Source organism: Hydra vulgaris, chromosome 14 (assembly GCF_038396675.1).
Source record: "Hydra vulgaris chromosome 14, alternate assembly HydraT2T_AEP".
Taxonomy (NCBI): domain Eukaryota; kingdom Metazoa; phylum Cnidaria; class Hydrozoa; order Anthoathecata; family Hydridae; genus Hydra; species Hydra vulgaris.
The window spans coordinates 1,842,501-1,862,500 of NC_088933.1; the positions used below are offsets into that span (position 1 = coordinate 1,842,501).

A 20,000-nucleotide genomic window follows, 5' to 3' on the forward strand; every position below is an offset into this window, starting at 1 on the left:
TTCAAGTTCCATTATAAAGTTGTATTATCTCATTTAAAATATTTTAATATATATATATATATATATATATATATATATATATATATATATATATATATATATATATATATATATATATATATACATATATACATAGATATATATTTAATTGTTATAGGGGCTGTTGAATGCAATAAATTAAACAATGCCAAAGATATATTTTGAACGGTGCACATCCTGATCCAAAAATCCCAAGTAACTTTTTAATTAATTAGAAATATATTAATTTTTATATTAGAAATATAAAATAATTGCTTTGTTCTCTGAAATCGAAAGTAGAAACTACGTTGATTTCTACGTTTCTAAGTTGAAATCTACTTTGTGAATTATATTATTTTACTATAACACATATCAATAATACATTTACATATATTATTGATATGTGAAAATTTAATTTTTTAGATGCACACAGTGAATTGTCAGTAAACAAAAAATGTTGGAAGTTCACCCGATCAAATTTATTTGATGATTCAACTGATCCAGATTTATTTATTTAAATAGAATATATAATTTTATTTTATATTTGTGCTTTAAATATACTTCAATTAGTTTATCCTTTTTTCCGTAGTTATCTTACATGATATATTAACTCTTACATTAAACTGATTTTGGTTGCTGATATTATTCCGATTTATGTTTTTGTGTAAAGATTTGTTTACGATAGTTCATCGTCTGGTCGAGCATTTGTGGCTTTTTTTAATCCTCGGGCCTAGATCAGCTGCTGACATTAGACCGCCATCCTTCGTTTCCTTACTGAATCGCGTCGGGGCGAGATCGGCCCGCCGATGATATAAGCGGTATTGCGTCGGCCTAACATCGGTCAGCCTATGCATCGCGATAGTTTGGGGGGCTAGCCGATGTCGGACCGACATCGATCCGTACGGACAAAAACGATGTCGGCAGCCGAGCTCGGCCCGACATCGGCTTTAACACAGGGTTTTGTCTATTAGAATTTACACAAATAAATTCTTGGCTTATTAATAGCTATTTCAATTTCACTGTATTCTTTAAAAATACTACCAGTAATATTACTATTGTTACAATTGGATAATAAAAAAATGTAAAAGAATCTTACAAATAGTGATCTTTTCTAATTAAAAACTATATTTTAACTTAAGATTAATTGAAATCCATGTCTTTTTTAAAGTATATAAACAGAAAAGCAATAATACAAACAGAAAAGTAATGATATAAACAGAAAAGCAAAATATCTGGAACAAACATTTCTTTTAAAACTATATTTAAACAAATTAAATAAAGCTCTAAAACTTCCCACATTGTTGATGGCAAAACTACAACACGTCCTGGTTTAATATCGTGATCATTTCCAAGGTTGTTTACATGTGTAAGGCATCATACTGCTTGCTTCTGTTTAGGTTAATTAGTTAACTTGCTTCTGTTAGGTTAATAGGATAATAAAATTACCTATTTATCATTTTTAACAATAGACACTAAATGAAGGTGAGCCAAATGTCTATCAACTCAAAAGATAACCAAAAAACAACATCACAGCAACAACACACAACAATAGCACACACCATAAGTTAATATAATACGCATATAACATAACTTAAGTAACATAACATTCATATATAATAGAACATAAGTAACAACATTATACAAATTGTTATTATTAATTATTTTAAAAATACATTATTATGTATTTTTAGAATAATTAATAATAAAGGCTTGAAAACACCTAGACCTTTTTTTTTTGTTGCAGTAACACCTAAAGCAGTAACAGTTTGACACTAAATACTGACGTGTAACCCTCTGTTATAAGTACATCATTTGGCTGGCAAGGTTGTCACATCTTTCTCTACACGTTTACCAAGTCACAGCACTTTGAAAACATGGAAGCAACATAATATAAACATATGTACGAACTATAAACACAATAAATGTGTTTAAATATGTTTAAGGTTAAGTATATACCTTATATACATATTTAAACACATTTATAAAACAATGATATAACATATATAACACATATTAACACATACACAAACAACAAAAAAACACTTTACATTATTATAAAAAAACATCGATAAAACAACTATAAAGCACATATTGCCACATACACATCCTTATTAAAAAAGCAAACAATAAACATGTGCAAACAAAAATTTTAAAAATGACGCGAGAAATTTCAAAAAAAATTCAAAGTAAAAAAATAATTAAATACAAACAATACTCTTTTATTTTTTTTTCATAAGAACTGTATTCCTCATAACAAAATTTAACCTTTACATACAATAACATGTCACATACCATATCAGTGTTGGCACAAAATTTTAATTTATTTTTCTAAATTTTCTAATAAAAAACAAAAATAGTTAAGAGCATCACAGAAATTTCAAAGTAATAATTAAAAATAATTTAAGTAAAAATTAAGACTTTTAGGTTAGAGGAACAATCGTTTTTTTAGCCCAGAATTCTTAGGTATTATAACGGCAAGGACTCCTGGCTTAAAAACAATAAGTTTCAAGTCATTGAATGTCATGAATTTTTTTATTATAGCAGATAATAAGTCAACAAACATGTTTAGAGCTTCCGGACACTACAGACTTGGAAAAAAAACATTTTATACTATTATAAAAACACATTTATATAAACACATTTATAAAACAACTATGTATATCACCACATACACGTATTTATCAAACTACATATATCACCTCATACACATATTTATCAAAAACTTCTTAACTTTGAGCATACGATAAACATATAAGCAAACCTTTAACAGCTATAAAACGACATTTATTAGCATTAATTATTTTTAATGTAACAAAGAATGCAGACTACAATTTACAACATTGTAATGAAAAAGATAAAACCATTAAAGAACAAAATTATAAATTTAAATAAATACATATTCAGATACCTTAAAATGAAGCAAAACACAACATTCTTTTGACAAATTCCAGAAGAATTTTTTTTTATTTTTCTATTCCTTATTATTTTTCCTGAGAATATAAAATTTACATAGAGATATAGAGCAATATAAAATAGATTGAAATAAACGCAAACTTATGTATATAAACTTACATGACCACAAACAACAATCTTATTCTATTTAACTTTTCATATTAAACACATAAATAAAATTTTATACTCATTATTCTTTCACAAAAAATAATCTTAATCCATAAATAAGAAAATGAATTGAACTTACTAAAAAAGCCATCAGCTCCTCTTAGCTGCTCCAGAAAATAAAACAATACTTGCTTAAAATGTTCTAAAAAGACTAATGACAAAACTAAAACAGTTTACTAAATAAGAAATTTTAGTTATAAACTTCTTTTAAAAAATGAAAACAGGCTATAAAAATTAGAAAAATAAAAACAACCAACAACAAACAAACGATTATTTAAATTTTCTATTTTAAACAATGAACAACATCAATTCTTTTCGAAAATAATAATATATCAGCTCTAATTAGCTTGCTTGCTTGCTTGCGAAAGACCGCATGTAATATATAACCGCGCATTCAAAAGTCTAGAAACTACTTAAAAACTAAGAAATGGTGTATTTTACAGAATACAGAACCGTCATTAACAACACGAACATTAGGCGTAACTATGCGCACTATTCATTAGCGTATTAATATTTAGATTGAAAGTGGCAGAGAGTTCCAAGAGTGAATTGATTGGTATTTAGTATATTGAATACCACATTTGCAAGTTTTTTTCGAAGGTAGAGCTAGATTTTAACAAGATACTGATCTAAATTCGTAATTATTAATATCACTTGTAAATTAAAAATTGTTGTTGAAAGCAATAGACATGGTATTATGAATGATATCCCACACAAACACACAGTTTAACAAGTAGATAAATTCATCTAACTTCAAAATATTTGATAAACTATACATATACAACTATACATGTCTAGATTAAAATTGCTTGGCTGAAAATGAACTATTCGTATAGATTTATTTTGAAGTTTTATAAGATTTTTAATTTTAGTAGAAGAACTTTGCCCCCATAGCAGCCATACCTTAGGTGGGAATTAAAGATAACATGCCAAATATTTATCAATGTTTCGTAGTTGACAAAATTCCTTATTTTGGAAAGCAATCCATTAGCTTGTCTTAGTTTGCAAGATATTGCTTTTACTTGTTGGTGAAACAAAAGATTTTCATCTAATACAATGCCTAAATATTTGATGTTATCTACAGTATTTATTTTTTTACCGCTTATCCTGAAACTAAGTTTTTTGGTAATTTTGTTGCCTTGAGATTTAAAGATAACTATTTCGGACTTCTTGGTATTTAAATAAATTTTGTTTGATCGTAGCCATTGCACCAAACGTGCAAGGTCATGATTAAGATTTCTATTTAGTTTTTTAAGAGATTTACAATAACAATTTACTAACTAATAACAAGATTTACTAACAAAAAGTAGATTGGTATTATCAGCAAAATTATATGTTTTGGAGAATTTTACACATGTGTGCAGATTGTTTATATAAACAAGAAAGAGTAGAGAACCTAAGAATGCACCTTGTGGAACACCAATACATGTAAACCTAGTATTGGAGGAAGTGTTTCTAATGCTTACAAACTGAGAGCACATATACAGGTACGACTTAAACCATTTGAGAGCAACTCCTCAGATACCGTAATGATTTAATTTAGACAGCAGAATCTCATGATCAACAGTATCAAATGCCTTCTGCAAATCAACTAACACTCCAGCAGCAAACTGTTTTTGAATAAGGGCTTTGTTTATTGTCTCAGTTATATCAATGAGTGCTTGATTTGTTCAGTGCTTTTTGCAGAAGCCAAATTGAAGGCTATAGAGATTATTGATTTAAAATGTTTTCTAGTCTGTTAAACATGAATCTTTCAACTAGTTTGCCATTATTTGAAAGTAAAGATATAGGTCGATAGTTACAATGATCTATTTTATATCCACTTTTAAAAATAGACACAACTTCAGCAACTTTAAACAAGTCAGGAAACACTCCAGATTTGAATGATTTATCTATCAAAATACTCAAAGGGTAGTTTAAATCTATCGATGCTAAGATCAATACTTGCGTAGAAATGATATTAGGCCCAGTGCTTTTTCTAGGGTTCATACAGGATATATAATCATTTATTTCTTGTGGTGTAACAGGGGTTATATAAAAGGAGTTGGGACTTATGTTTTTAAGGTAGTGGTTAAAGTTATGTCAAAGAGAGATGATTGTTTTAGAAAGATTTTCAGCAATTGTGGAAAAATAGTCATTAAATGAGTTAGTGATTAGAGCATTATCAGTTATAATTTGGTTATTTATAGTTAAATCTTCGATGGTGTTGTGGCTGTTTGGCTTAATAGCAATAATCCTTTTTATTCCTCTCCAGATGTTTCTAAGATCGTTTAAATTTTCATTGAAATATTTTTAGTATAATTTTTTTGAATACCTCAACAAGTTGCTTACTTGATTCCAATAATATTTGAACTTAAGATAGTATTCCTCCTTTGATTTTTCATTTTTACATTTTATAAACTTCTTGTGAAGTTTATTTTCAATATGTATTGATTTAATGATGCCAATAATAATCCATGGTTTTGATATGGTTCTATTAGTATTCTTAGAAGACAATTTAAAACGGGCATGATAATCAAGTATTTTGTTCACCAGCTGTAGAAATTTTAAAGAAAAATTATTGATACTATAAGTGACTTGATAACTTAGTGGTAGCCATTCAGCATCTTTTAGGTCTTTGAGAAATAGATTTTCATTAAAGTGTTTAAAACAGCGACGATATATATTTTTTTGTGGTTGTTTAATATTCTTGCTTGGAAAAACTATGAACTGCATAAGATGGTCAGCAAAAGATACTGTAAGGTTGCAGATACAAAATTAGGGTCATAAAAGTTTAAAAATATATTATCTATTAGTGTTTTGGAATGGGGTGTAATTCGAGTTGGTTGGGTAATAAATGGGAATAGAGAAAAAGAGCACATGGAATCAAGAAAGCAACATTACAAGAGTCGTAGTTCGAAAGGTTAATATTAAATTTGTATATTTTTATTTTCGAAGGAAAACTTGTCATGTAGAGTTTGTATGAATTGATTATTAAACTCATCTGTGCACATACAAGGGTGACGGTAAATACATCCCACTATGATATTTTTTCATTTGTATATAATATTTTAATGAAGGTTGATTCAAATTCTTTTAGTTTTGAAGGTCAGATCTCAACTTGTACTTCAAGTCTGATTTTATATACAGAAGTGTCTCTCCTCTGTTGGAATACCATTCGATATGTTCAACTGTGTAGCCACCTATTGAAATATCAGTTCTAAGAATTTGATTTTGCTTTAAACAGGTCTCAGATATTGCAATAATATTTGGTTTGTTTTTCATAAGGGCTAGCAGAAATCTAAGGTCATCAATGTAGAATGTTAAAGATGATATATTAACATGAACAAAAGTTTTATTAATGGCACTATTGTATTCAGCTGTATCATTTATTTTATTTACAATTTATTTTAAGTTTGTTGAGACTTTTAAAAAGATTTTTATGATTAGGAGGTGTTTCATATTGTGAGATGTGTAGGAATTTATTTGCACCATTTAGAGTAAGCATGAGTTCATTATTAGAAAGATTTAAGAATGGTAGAGTGTTTTGCAATCATATGTAGCAGTACCAATTGCCTGTTTCTGACACAAGATAATTGTAGCATTTATTAGTCATCCCGATACATTTAATATGGATCCATTTGTTGCAAGAATCACATTGTATGGCTTTATGATTACTTGAAACTGATTTGAAACAGATACCATACGGAAACTTCATGCCCATTTTATAGCATTTATAGTATTAAGTATTCAATAACACAGGTCAACAAAAACAAAATTTTTTTCTGTTGCCGAGAAAATAATTTGTTTTTTATTTAGCATTTCTTATTTTGATTTCAAATGTGCAACTCATTTTTTACCATCACGTCAAGTTGTAAAGATATTTGGGTTCAAATCTATAGTATTTGGGGTAAAGTCCCTAATATTGTCGAAAAAAGAGTTGTTCAAAAGTATGTCAACCTGGGTCTCAAAAGAAGCGATTTTCATAGAGATTTTAAAGATGTTATTTGTTTGTAATAAAAATAAGTACTTTTTGTATTATTGCTGAAATACATTTTGTTAAATTAAATAAATTTTTTAAGAGTCTTTAGCATTTTTCAAATAATTTTTTTGCCAAAAAAATTTAAGGAAAAATTTTTATGTTTTCGCTTTTTTTGAGACCCAGGTTGACATACTTTTGAACAACTTTTTTTTTGACAATATTAGGGACTTTACCCCAAATACTAAAGATCTGAACCCAAATATCTTTACAACTTGACGTGATGGTAAAAAATGAGTTGCATATTTGAAATCAAAATATGAAATACAATACAAAAACAAATTGTTTGCTCGGCACCAGAAAAAAAATTTTTGTTGTTGACCTGTGTAATTTAAGTGTTGTTTACTTTTTGAGTATATTTAGTTAATAATGAATACTAAAGATAATTTATAAGTATTTTGAAGAATGCAAAAGATTTCGCAAATAATTAAGAAACTCTAAAATATATTTAAATAGAGACTAAAGCTAGTTTAAAGATAATTTAGCATAAAAAATTATACAATACAATATATTAGGATAACAATAAAATAAAGTAAGTAAAAAACAATAAAAGTTCTAAAATATGATCTAGTATGAAATAATAGTAATAGTAATATATTTAAATAATACTATAACAAAATAATACTATAACAAAAAACATAACAGAAATATGATAAAAATTAAAGATAAAATAAAGAAAAACAAAAAAGCATTAAAAAATGAGAAAGTTTTATACTGTTACTTGCATACACAAGCATAAATATAAAGATATATACACTGTAAAACTTTACTGTGAAATTCACGGTACTATACCGTGAATAATACGGTATTTCACCGTGAATGCATTTTACGGTACAATACCGTAATTATTTCGGTTTTTCGGCCGCGAACACGACTCTTAACTATTTCACCGTATACTACCGTAAAATTTTTAGACAAATTAAGTATATTGGGTTGCCATGTTTTTTTTTTAATATTTAGTCTAAGCATTGATTTTTAAATAATTTCTATTTGAAATATTTGTATATGTCTAAATAATTCATCCTATAATTTACAAATTAATATTATTTGTTTCAATGTCGTTTCTTATTGCGCTTGATTTTATGATATAACTTATATGATATCAACGTGTTTGACATCAAATATAAGATTAAAGATTGAGTATATAAAACGTGTCTGATATCAAACACGTTGATATCAAACACCTTAAGATATCATTAACTCCAGCTATATCTTACGAAAACATAGCTAAAGTCCATGGTACCTTTAGGCTGAAGACTTCATCCTGAAGATACCATGGTTATCTAGTTGTGTTTTATATCATACCTTATATCCTTTTAATCTTATAACTATTATAAATCCTAATAATTATTATATTATATGTATATATATTTTGTATATATATATATATATATATATATATATATGTATATACATATATACATATATTCTTCCTGATGAACCTACTGATGGTGAAACACAGTGTTGAAGAAATCAAAAATTAGATAAGTGTTTTTACTAATTTATTATTGCTCTGTTCTTTTAGAACATTGACCACTCTGTTTGTAGAATACACTAACATAATTTATATATATATATATATATATATATATATATATATATATATATATATATATATATATATATATATATATATATATATATATATATATATATATATATATATATATATATATATATATATATATATATATATATATATATATATATATATATAGTTTATAAAGAAGATAATGTCTAAATTGGATTTAAAAGCATGCAACCATTGTGACAAAAAAATGAAATCTTTGCTGAATTATATGACTCATTATCAAAGCCATCGCAATTTAGATAATATTCAATTTCCTTGTTGCATTCAAAATTGCAGAATTCTTTTCAAAACGTATTCAACTTTCAAATTGCATATAAGAAGAGAACATAATAAAAGTATTATTAAAAATAAACCATCAACAGAAATAAATAACATTTTCCAAAACTTTAAATGTGATATTGCACTATGTAAAAAAATATGTGCTGGACTATCCCAGTTTATCTTACATCTTAAATTGCATCTTGATTCACTTGACCGCGTTCATTGTCGTTACATGAATGGCAAAAGTTCTTACACTAATCAAAATTCATTTGCATCTCATATAACAAGACGACACAAGCATGGGATTCAAGTTTTATCATGCCACTGTATGTTGTACATAGCTTAAATTCTTCTAATTTAAACAACAATAAAGATGTTAACACCCTTGAACAAGAAAGCATTTCATTTGGATCTTTAGAACACTATGAAAATGAAGAGTTTTATGATTGTATTGATGATATTTTTTTGAAAAATATTTGAAGGATCAAGCTCTCTTTTTTTTTAAAGTTGCAAGTAAAAAATATATTTCCAGCTTCTTGTGTTCAATCTATTTTTGATGAACTTATGGTAGTTAATAATTCGAGTACTCAATTCTGTGTTCAAAGTCTGACTTCTGCAATCTCGAATCAAAGCAGCGATATCTGTGAAAATGTTTTAACTGAATTTTCTAAGTCAGAACAAGTAAAGATAAACAGTTTGTACGCTTTAAGTACTAAAAAAAAAGGAATGCTTATTTTCATAAACACATGAGTTACATATCTCCAATAGAATTTACTTTAGGTTTTGATGCCAATAAAAAATTTAGAACTGTTCATCATGTTCCAACAAGGACTTGTTAAAAATGATGTACAATAAACACAGCAATGAACCTGGGTTTTGGTTAAAACATGAGGAAAATTTTGGTATGTATTTAGAATTACTGAGTGGATCCCTAATTCAAGATATTGCAAAGTCTGATAATAAAATTTTATATCTAATCCTATATCAAGATTCTTTTGAAATTGTCAACCCAATTGGATTAGGAAGAAAAAAACATAAAATACTTGCAGTTTACTTAACATTAGCTAATATTCCATCACACAAGAGATATGCATCGGAGCAGCTACAGCTGGTACTTATGTGTAAAGATGCAGATTTAAAGTACTTTGGCCTCAGCAAAGTATTTGCACCAATATTTTCTGAATTGGCAGAAATATCTGGTTCTGTTTCTGTTTCTGAAAGTTTATCTATAAAAACAAAACTTCTATGCATACTAGGGGATAATTTAGGATCATATTCTATAGGAGGCTTTTGTGAAAATTTTAGTACAGTTTTACACTTTCGTCGATACTGTTTAGCAACACACGCAGAGTTTGATTTTTACCCTCAATTCTGTGGACTAGATCGAACAGAATCAAGCCACAATAATAGCCTGCTTCAATTAGCTCAGAATAATGGTGACAAATTTGAAAGAATAAAATTTAATTCACCATTTAATGGTTTATGTGGATTTCATGTGTCTACAAGTTTGCCACCATGTTTAGCTCATGATATCTTTGAAGGCGTTGCTTCTCGAGATATGTATCTATTTGTTAAATATTTTGTAAGTAAGCGATGGTTTTCATTTAACAACATCAACAGAAGAATTAACATGCAGAAATATTTTGACGGAGATGCCTTGGATAAACCTTGCGAGATGAATAAAACTTCGAGTACTGAAAAGTAAGTGGTCATGCAGTTCAAAACTGGGTGTTTTTGCGTTTGTTTCCCCTTTATATAGGAATTTACATTCTAGATTTTGAAGATCCTGTGTGGTTATTGTATTTAAGACTGAAAGAAATTGTTGAGATTATATGTTCACCTAAAATTGACATTCAACATATTGCTTATCTGCAGGTTTCAATAAATGGTTATTTGTCTTCTCGTAGAGAATTATTCTCTTCTTCAAAACTATTACCAAAACATCATTATTTGTCCCACTATCCACAGCTAATTTTACGTTACGGGCCTCTAATGCGAAATTTCACTTTGAGGTTTGAACAAAAGCATTCTTACTTTAAAAAATGTTCCAGAAATTTTAACAATTATAAGCATGTATGTAAAACCTTAACAAAGACACACCAGTCGTTGCAATCATACAATAATTCAAGCATACCAAGTTCAAAAATTGATGCGGTCAATTCATTTTCATTCAATGTCAAAAATTTTAGTTTTACAATTTCTGAGGCAATTATAACTACATGTGGACAACTGCCGGATACATTTTCTACCCATATTGTCTATCAAGATACCCATTACAAAAAAGATTTATTCTTGATTTTTGACTTTACAAAGGATCACGAATTTCCTATTTTTGCAAGAATTTTGTTTCTTTTTTTTGATACACATGGAATTGAGTATGCTCTTATTAATGAGCAATTTGTGCATGAGCTTGGTATGCATGAGGTCTGTGGAGAAAATAATGAGATTCGATGTATAACGATTGCTTCTTTAATAGACTTCTTTCCACTACCATCTTACAAGCACTGCAATTGCTATTTTATTTATATATATATATATATATATATATATATATATATATATATATATATATATACATATATATATATATATATATACATATATATATATATATATATATATATATATATATATATATATATATACATATATATATATATATATATATATATATATATATATATATATATATATATATATATATATATATGCATTATTGATTTGAAAAAATACTTTTTACCGTACTAAAAAACCAAGCAAGTTAGGTAAAAACTAGGGTTTTGAATTAGATTTGTCCATGAATACTCACAAAGTTTTTTAAAATGTTTTACATAACATCTTCAGCTATTTGCAACTCTAAACTTAAGTTTATGTTTATGCTTATATCAAATGAGAATGTTTTGCAAAAAATGGCACCAAAAAAGTCTGGAAACAAAAGCACAAAAATAATTTGCTCATGCTTTTTATTTCATTTGCCCTCATGAGTGAAGATGTTGAGCTCTAAAAAAGTGCTACTTGAAATTTAAAACCTGCAGATAAATTTCCTACAACTGTTATATGTGAAACACCAAAATGTTCTGTGGACACACACAGATTTGTCCAAATATATTTTTATTACATAAAATGTTTAAAAAAAAAACACATATTTTTATAGAAAATAAAATTTTCACTAAAATATAGCTTGAACATCAACTAAAAATTTTGATTAAATCTTTCTTGGATTTCAGATTTGGAACAACATCTCTGTGCTCTATTCTTGCTCTAATAAAACCATCACGCCTCTGAAAACCACAAACAGCAGCTGCTGCTTCAGTCACTTGTTTAATAACTCTTTCACAAGATTGGGTGTGGAGAGGATAGTAAAGTACTTCCATAGGAGAATCAATTACTTTTTGTGAATCTTTTTTCGTCATATTACAAGTAAAATTTGGCTCCAAAATTTGTTCATTACTCCAGTCAATGAGTTCAAGGAGAGTCATAGCATCAAAGTTAAGTGTCGGTTTTTTTCTGTTTCTTACACTTACATCACCTTGCTCTGAATCTCCCCTAACTTTCATAATCATCTTGACTGCAAAAGCTCTATTTTCATTTGATGAACTTGCAAAAAGAGAAATAAGGAGAGACTCAGAATGAGCATGAAATGCACCATTTTGAACAGACTTACCAACGGCATCCATAACTTCGCCTGTTTGACCTCTTAATAGATAAAGAAGTTTGATTAGATGATGGGGCCCATCAACAATAGAGTGCTTTACCTTGATTCTAAACCACATATGAAAGTATACTTGAGCCACAAACTGAGAAAGAACTTTTAGATTTTTTAAAATATCACTTTCCAGGCCATGGTCACTAATGTAAAGCCAAAGAATTGCTTGACCGGTTGTGAGCCACCTGCTATGGCAAAGATTGCCACATTTTCTGTTGACAATTGAATGATTCAAGATACCTGATTCAAGACAAGAAACTAACTTGTAGCTTAGTGAAGCATCGGACAACATAGTCTTTAAAATATCATCCGGAATTTTAATTAAAGGTTCAATCTGTCTAATCGGTTCAAACTTTTCTAGTCGTTTTAATTGATTTACTTTTGATAATAGTTTGCCTATAGGCCCTTTGAATCCATCTTTGGAGTTTGTAGGTCCATCAAGATTTGCAATTAGGTGCCTTCAAGGTAGCTCATTGGTATGTAACATGCAAATTGACCAAAAACATTTTCTTCCAATAAGTTTCTCCAGGTGAGTTAATAATCCGCCGTTGTTACTAGATCCAGTCATTGAATTTGTAGAATCTGATCCAATCACAATTATAGTTTGATCAATTCCTCGAGGAACCATCCAGTTATAAAGACCGATTGCAGCTTCTTTAGCTGGTTTGTTTGGACCCATTGAAGGTGTGTAATGGGTCAAATAGCTTCCATCTGGTTCAGAAGTAACACTTATGTTCTCTTGCTTTTCTTTTCTTCGACAAAACGCTTTAGTAATTGAATCTTCAATCAAAACTAGAGTAGGATCTTTTCTTCCATCTACAAATATGTCTTTGATAGGAGCTTCAATAATTATTTTTTCTGACAAAACTCTAGTTTTAGCCATAACCTCTTGTCTGGCTCTCCAAATCTTCTTAGGATCACATGCTAAACTAGCCATTTTTGGAGTCAAGTAATTTGATTTGATCAAATCTTGAAGAAAAGCAGATACAATTGCAGATGTAGCAGCAGGAGATATGTCAATTCGAAGAGATGCTAGTGCTGTATTAGGAATCTTCATGTAGTTTTGTTTAATGGTAATAAATGATGAAGTTTTTTGTTTGATGTTATTGGAGTTGTCTTCTAAGGATTCTTCATTTACATCTTTAATTTTTTCAGGTAAAGTTTCTTGATCTAAGTCATGCCCCACTGATTCATAAGCTTTGTCTTCGATGTTTTCAATTTGAACCTGTGTATTAATGTGAGGTTTTTTAATAAAATTTTTTCTTTTTTCTATAGATGCAATATCTGTTATTTTACGTTTCACTGCTTTAACCTGTCTTTCTGTTTCTTCCTTGTCTAGTTGGTATATTTGGTAGCCTGATTTTTTACCAACCTTATCTCTTTGAGATTTGAGCCATAGTAAATCAAGTTGTGGCAACTTGATAGCTTTAGAGCAAATGCATAAAATATGAACTCCTGCAGAACAATTTTTAACTTCCTTACAAGGAGAATTTTCATCTGTACAAAGTAAAATATTACACCTACATTTTGTTATATCTAACAATTTGTCCAGCTTACCTTCCCACAATTTGACAGTTTTTTCTTTTGTTTCTTTTTGATTACAAATGTCTCTAAATTTATGCCAGGCAGTTAAAATTTTATCTGACAGCGTTTTTTGAGATAAGACAACAGGGGTCTTAAACAAAGCATTGGATTGAGACCATTGTTTCAATACCAAGTCTGTAAATACCACTGAGATTTCTTTTATAGGTAAATGACATCTCCTAAAAAAACATAAAACTTAAACTGTTTTAACATTGTCATTTGAAATACTTAAACTGTCTAATACTTGAACGTCCTTTGAATGTCCAAGACGCCCAACGGGTGTCAAGATGTCTAATGGATGTTCTATGGATGTTATAAGACGTCCTGTGCCCACTAAAATTCTATTATATCGTTTATATTATATTGTAATATCGTTTCAAAAAACTCACCTATCAAGATCATCAGAAAGAAGCAAACTTTTCTGAGTATGTAGACCTTTCCTTAATACATCTCTCAGTGTAGGAACTTCTGTTTCCAACCAATCTTTTCCAACTCCAAGATACTTAGTTAAATTAGTTGTAGAAGAATTATTTATTTTTTACTGTAAAATGAAAACAATTATAATGAAAAACCACATATAAAATGCAACCAAAAATTGCAACTTTTTGATATTGAAATACACACTATGAAATTCACTACTAACGCAAAGCAAATAACGAGTACTAAGTAACTGTGTTCTATAATTCATAGATTACAACAACAAATGGACTTATTAAAAATTGGATAATCAAAAATTTAGAAGACATTAGTAAGATTTTGTTAATTTCTTGTTGTATTTTTTAACGCTTGTAAGTTGCATTTTTATAAGCTTTTTTACATTTTTCAAGTTAATTTTTATAAAAAAAAAAAAAATTAAATATTTTTTGGTTGAATATTACTTAACTTACCCCAACCCATAATAAAATCACTCCCCAAATTTAATTTTCAAACATTTTTTAGTATGACGTACCCTAATACACATGTTATATATGATCTATTTTTTTAGATAATGGAGGTTATTAAAAGTAATATTTTAAGAACACTGCCAAATATTGACAGTTATGGTTGCTTGAACCGAGAACCAGTTCTCAGTGTTTCAAACAGTCCTGAAGAACTCGAATACTATTTGCAACGAACTGAAATAAATGAAAAGATGTTATTGAATGATTTGTTGATAAAATTCCCCAATTTATTTACAGTAAATTAAATTCATTTTATTTAAAAATAATATAACTTATATTATTAACCAGTATGTATTAATCTATATTACTAATAAATAAAGATTTTTAGGTTGATGGTTTGCTACATCACTTTGAAGTTTTGATGGGTGGAGTGAATGCTGGCGAACTTTTGATGAAAAGTTATATTTATTTTTGCATAGTTGTGGAATATCAGACCTTAAAGTAAAGGTGATAATAAATTTAGATAAAGCAAAACATGAAACTTTGTCAGATTTACCTGTGGCTCCCGGTCTTGTAATGGCTTTGATTAGTTTGTTTAATGAAAAACTTGATGCACTCTTTATGTTTGTGGATGTATGTTAAAGATAGTAATCATTAATTTAAAATATATCCAATACATATTTTCAAGCAATTAATTGTGTTTCACTCATTTTATAATAACATGCAATGTAGTTTCTAAAAGATATTTGGTAGTAAGAAAAATATTTTTAGGAGACAATGGATCAAACAGAATTGGTGCCAAGATCAAATTCTCCTCATCTATGTGTTTATGGTATGTTGAATTACAAGTTCTAATATGTTTTAAGATTTTGAAAATAATTAAAAAAAAAAACGTATGAGCTTGATCATTTTTATTTATATATATATTTAAAATGGATTTTTTTTAGGTCAACTTGCATTATTTTTTGAGGGAATTCGCTATTTACAGCAAATCGATTCATGCTGGTAATTGATTGCATTGTTGTAGTTGATGAAATGAACAATTTCATCAAGTCATTTTGTTGTTTATTTGCGAGTTTTTATATTTTCAATATACCATTTCCAAAAGAAGCTTCATCAATATTAGAATTTTGTCAAAGGTATATAATGCTTATATTATGTTTAATTAAATGTGTTTAGTTTGTCTAAGGGTTACATAGTTTTTGATGTTAATGATATTTATTGATAAGAATGTTTTTAAACGTCAATTGCTTATACATATATTATTGACCGTTCTAATGTATTTTTCGGCATCAACCCTGAAAAAGGGAGCAAAGCAAGGCGAACGAAGAAGACTTCAGCAATAAGCAAAATTGTGCTGTTAATACTGCAGAAGTGTGCAAAATTTAATAATATTTGAATTTACCACGTTGATAAACTTTTTAATATAACTTTGAAACAGCAATTTATTATGTAGTTACTTATACTTATTTGTAAATTTCAAAAGTTTTACAATGATATCTTTTGTTTTATTTTTGAATTTAATACATTCTTAATCTCCTACTTACCGAATATAACTATTTATATGACGTCATATTGATATGTAAGAGGTTTTAAATTTTCGTTTTATTTGGATTTATTTATATTCATTTAATTTATGTGAGTAACTATTTAAAAATATGACGTGTTTTTGTTGCCATTAGCATGTAAACAAACATATATGTTAATAAATATTTATAATTGAAGATACAATTTAAAAAAAATGTAATTGAAGTACAATTGAAATAAATGAAAAAATAAGACAAAATGAAACAGGCAAAACATTTCGAAAATAGTAAAAATATATTTTGATTTAAGTTGTACAAAAAATATTTTACAACAAATGAGCGAGGCATTTCTGTAAATTAATCACGGTACTATACCGTAATTCACGCTGTGTCATTACAGAATTATCACGGCGTTTAATAATAACGGCGTTTTACCTAGATTTACTCACGGTGTTTTACCGTAAAATAATCACGGTACAATACCGGCACCTACGGGTAACGGTATAGTACCGTGATTTTCACGGTAAAGTTCTACAGTGTACACATATTTACCTATATGCATTGATACACACATATTTGCACAAAAATACACACGCGCGCGTACATACACTCACATATGTACACATACAATTATAGATACATTTACATATAAAGATTTAAAAATAAATTATTTTTTTTGTAGTTATTTTAGGTGCTCCCAGAAATCCTTACGGTCTTATCACAAAGCACCGCAGGAGAGCATTTAGGAAGAGGTTCACGTCATCTTCCGTACCAATGTCGCTTATTTAGCTAGAGCTGGCATCGAACCTCGGACCTCTAGGTTCGGCGCCAGAACTTTAACCATTGCGCCACGGCTGCTCAAATATATATATATAGATTTTTAAAATTTACATAGATTACATAGATTTTTAAAAATTTATAAACCAACATAAAATTAAAAAAAAATACATACCGATGCAAATAACGCACTAAAGTATATAACAATACGAACAATGGTCAATGAACAATACTCAAGATTACAAAAATAACAACAACAGAAAAAACAAACGTCCCTCAAAATAAGTAAAATTTAAAAAATATTCCTTTTCGATTCTTCAAAAACGGAGCAGTTTTTATTATAAAATAAATTTTATTAGAAAATTAAAAGACGAAAATCCAAAGTTAAAAGAAAAAAACATTCGAAAATGGAAAGCAATTAAAATAAAATAAAATTAAAATAAAATATTTTTATATTTTATTTTAATTACTTTCCATTTTCGAAGGGTTTTTTCTTATAACTTTGGACTTACGTCTTTTATTTTTCTTTTGTCGTTTCTTTTTATGTTTTTTTTATTTTTGTTAATTTGTTTGATTTGGTTTTTAATATTTTGTTTATTTTTTACTTTTTCATTTCTTTATTTTTCTTTTCTTAACTCTCTTTGTTTTTATTTTATTCATTTTTCTTATTTTATTTCTTTTCTTATTTCTTTATCTTTCTTTCTTGTTTTTTTTTTTTTTTAATCGTTATAAAAAAGCGTCCGCCATTGCGGAAGTCTATGTTGTGTCCAGTGCGTTTGTAAAAACTTATTGTTGACAATAAGTTGATGTATTGCAAAGAAGATATTGGTAACGTTATGAAAACTTATTTTATGGAAAGAAGTTTTTAAATAATTTAAAACTTAAATTAACAATATTCTGCGTTGTGCTTTATTGTGAATTAACACAGCATTTTTAAATTCGAAAATTTATAGCTTCAAAACAACTCTAAATAATGTAAAAATTTCATAAAAATAATTTTTTTTCATTGTAGGTGATTGTGGTAATAGATAGTGAAGAACAATGAAACATTGTTAAAGAAGTTCATGAAAGTCTTGGAACTTCTGAGAAAGCTGTGGCATTAGCAAGCCACTTAGGCATTAATGCTGTGAGAAGCAAATTTCTTCAAGATTTTTTTGGCATTCAATTGGGGAGGATATCACCAAACATGTAGCTCAATGTTAACGTTGCCAAAAAACCACTAACAGAAACCTAAAGGTGTCTCCTGCTTTAAAACCTGTTATCAAACATGTTGATGTAGATTTAAATAAATTACCTCAAATGGAATCAAATGGATTTAACTATGTAATTGTCCTTGTAAATTATTTTTCAAAGAGGACTGAGGCTGAATCTCTTATCGTCAAAACAGCAGTATCAGTAGCAGTCTTTCTCCATAGAGTTATTTGCAGGCATGGTTAATCAAATTCATTTTGGATGGTAAGCAACGTGTAACCTCTGCTTACCATCCACAAGCCAATGGCCTTGTAAAGAGACAGAATCAGACAATTAAGAAAGCAATTATTAAGGTCTTGAATGAAAATGTTAAAAATTGGGCCTCAGTTTTAGATGGAACTTTTTTTGCTTTACGTGTTAAAGTGCGATTCAATGAGGTATACACCATTTTACTTCATGTATAACCGACAACCCTGTTTTCCAATTGATGTAAAGTACACATATGTACTCAATGGGAATAGCTGCAGTTCTGTATGCGATAAAAAAGTTTTAGAAAAAGCTTGACAAACAAAAAGTGGACTTGAAGAAAAAGCAATGACCAATATTGTTTGTAAACAAAAAGAAATAAAAAATAGACTGATAGAAAGCATGCAATATCATAAAATTATTTTGTTGGTCGAAAAAATACTATTGAGAAATCTTAAAACAGAAAATAGAAAAAATGGAAAAATAATTTTCTCGTGGCTTGGTCCATATGAGATACTTGATATTTTGTCAAACTCAACATGTTTATTAAGAAACAGGGAACAACACATTAAAAAAGTAATACTCTCTGCATCATATTAAACCATTTATCGAAGAGAAAAGTAGTTCAAATTTGTGTATTTTAACTTCTGAGTGCAATGATCAAGATAAATATTAACGTAATCCCAAATTAATGAAACATGCCTCCAAAGAAATTTCCCAAAAAAATAGCTTTTTCTAAGATCTTATTGATGGAGGAGAAAATGATGTACCTTTGAAAATACATGTTTGCAAAGGTGACGACAATTATTTTTTTGCGCAATTTCGCTTTTGCTGACAGGTTCTGAGTGTCAAGATATACATGTTCGCGATGTTGTTGTTAAGCACATGGTATCAAAACCTTATTCCAGTCTCTTATCAGGATATTTAGGTGATGATGTGGAAAACTATATTACCTAAAGTGGTATGGCCGCAGATTGTATATGTCCAACAGATGTTGAAATCCTTGGTACTGCAAATCTTATTGCAATTTATATTACTGTGTGGTCCTTCACTGAACTAAAACTAGCATGGCTGAAATATC

At 28.3% G+C, this 20,000-nt stretch overlaps 1 protein-coding gene and 2 long non-coding RNA genes across 3 annotated transcripts in view; all 3 read left to right on the forward strand.

The window, feature by feature from the left end:
* The window catches only part of LOC136091208 (uncharacterized), a 1,796-nt gene extending 1,237 nt beyond the window's left edge, over window positions 1–559 (forward strand). Inside the window, exons 2-3 of the long non-coding RNA XR_010643781.1 lie at window positions 158–234; window positions 442–559. This is a non-coding gene — a long non-coding RNA (uncharacterized LOC136091208). The remainder of the gene's footprint in view (window positions 1–157; window positions 235–441) is intronic.
* Window positions 560–8,889: 8,330 nt separating this feature from the next.
* LOC136090815 (uncharacterized) lies at window positions 8,890–12,193 on the forward strand. The gene is made up of 6 exons (XM_065817789.1): window positions 8,890–9,334; window positions 9,382–9,456; window positions 9,541–9,689; window positions 9,814–10,709; window positions 10,817–11,460; window positions 12,189–12,193. The coding sequence occupies exons 1-6, from the start codon at window positions 8,890–8,892 to the stop codon at window positions 12,191–12,193; spliced, it is 2,214 nt and encodes a 737-aa protein (XP_065673861.1).
* A 3,499-nt stretch (window positions 12,194–15,692) lies between these two features.
* On the forward strand, window positions 15,693–16,272 carry LOC136091243 (uncharacterized). Its single transcript, XR_010643821.1, has 3 exons — window positions 15,693–15,812; window positions 15,951–16,011; window positions 16,150–16,272. It is a non-coding gene; the product is annotated as an uncharacterized LOC136091243 (long non-coding RNA).
* The last annotated feature ends 3,728 nt before the right edge of the window (window positions 16,273–20,000 follow it).

Coding starts and splice junctions, on each gene's coding strand:
- LOC136090815 (XM_065817789.1), top strand. CDS start 8,890: ATGTCTAAATTGGATTTAAAAGCATGCAACCATTGTGACAAAAAAATG. Junction 9,457..9,540: donor AAATGAAGAGTTTTATGATT/GTATTGATGATA, acceptor ATATATTTCCAG/CTTCTTGTGTTCAATCTATT. Junction 9,690..9,813: donor AATTTTCTAAGTCAGAACAA/GTAAAGATAAAC, acceptor TAAAAAATTTAG/AACTGTTCATCATGTTCCAA.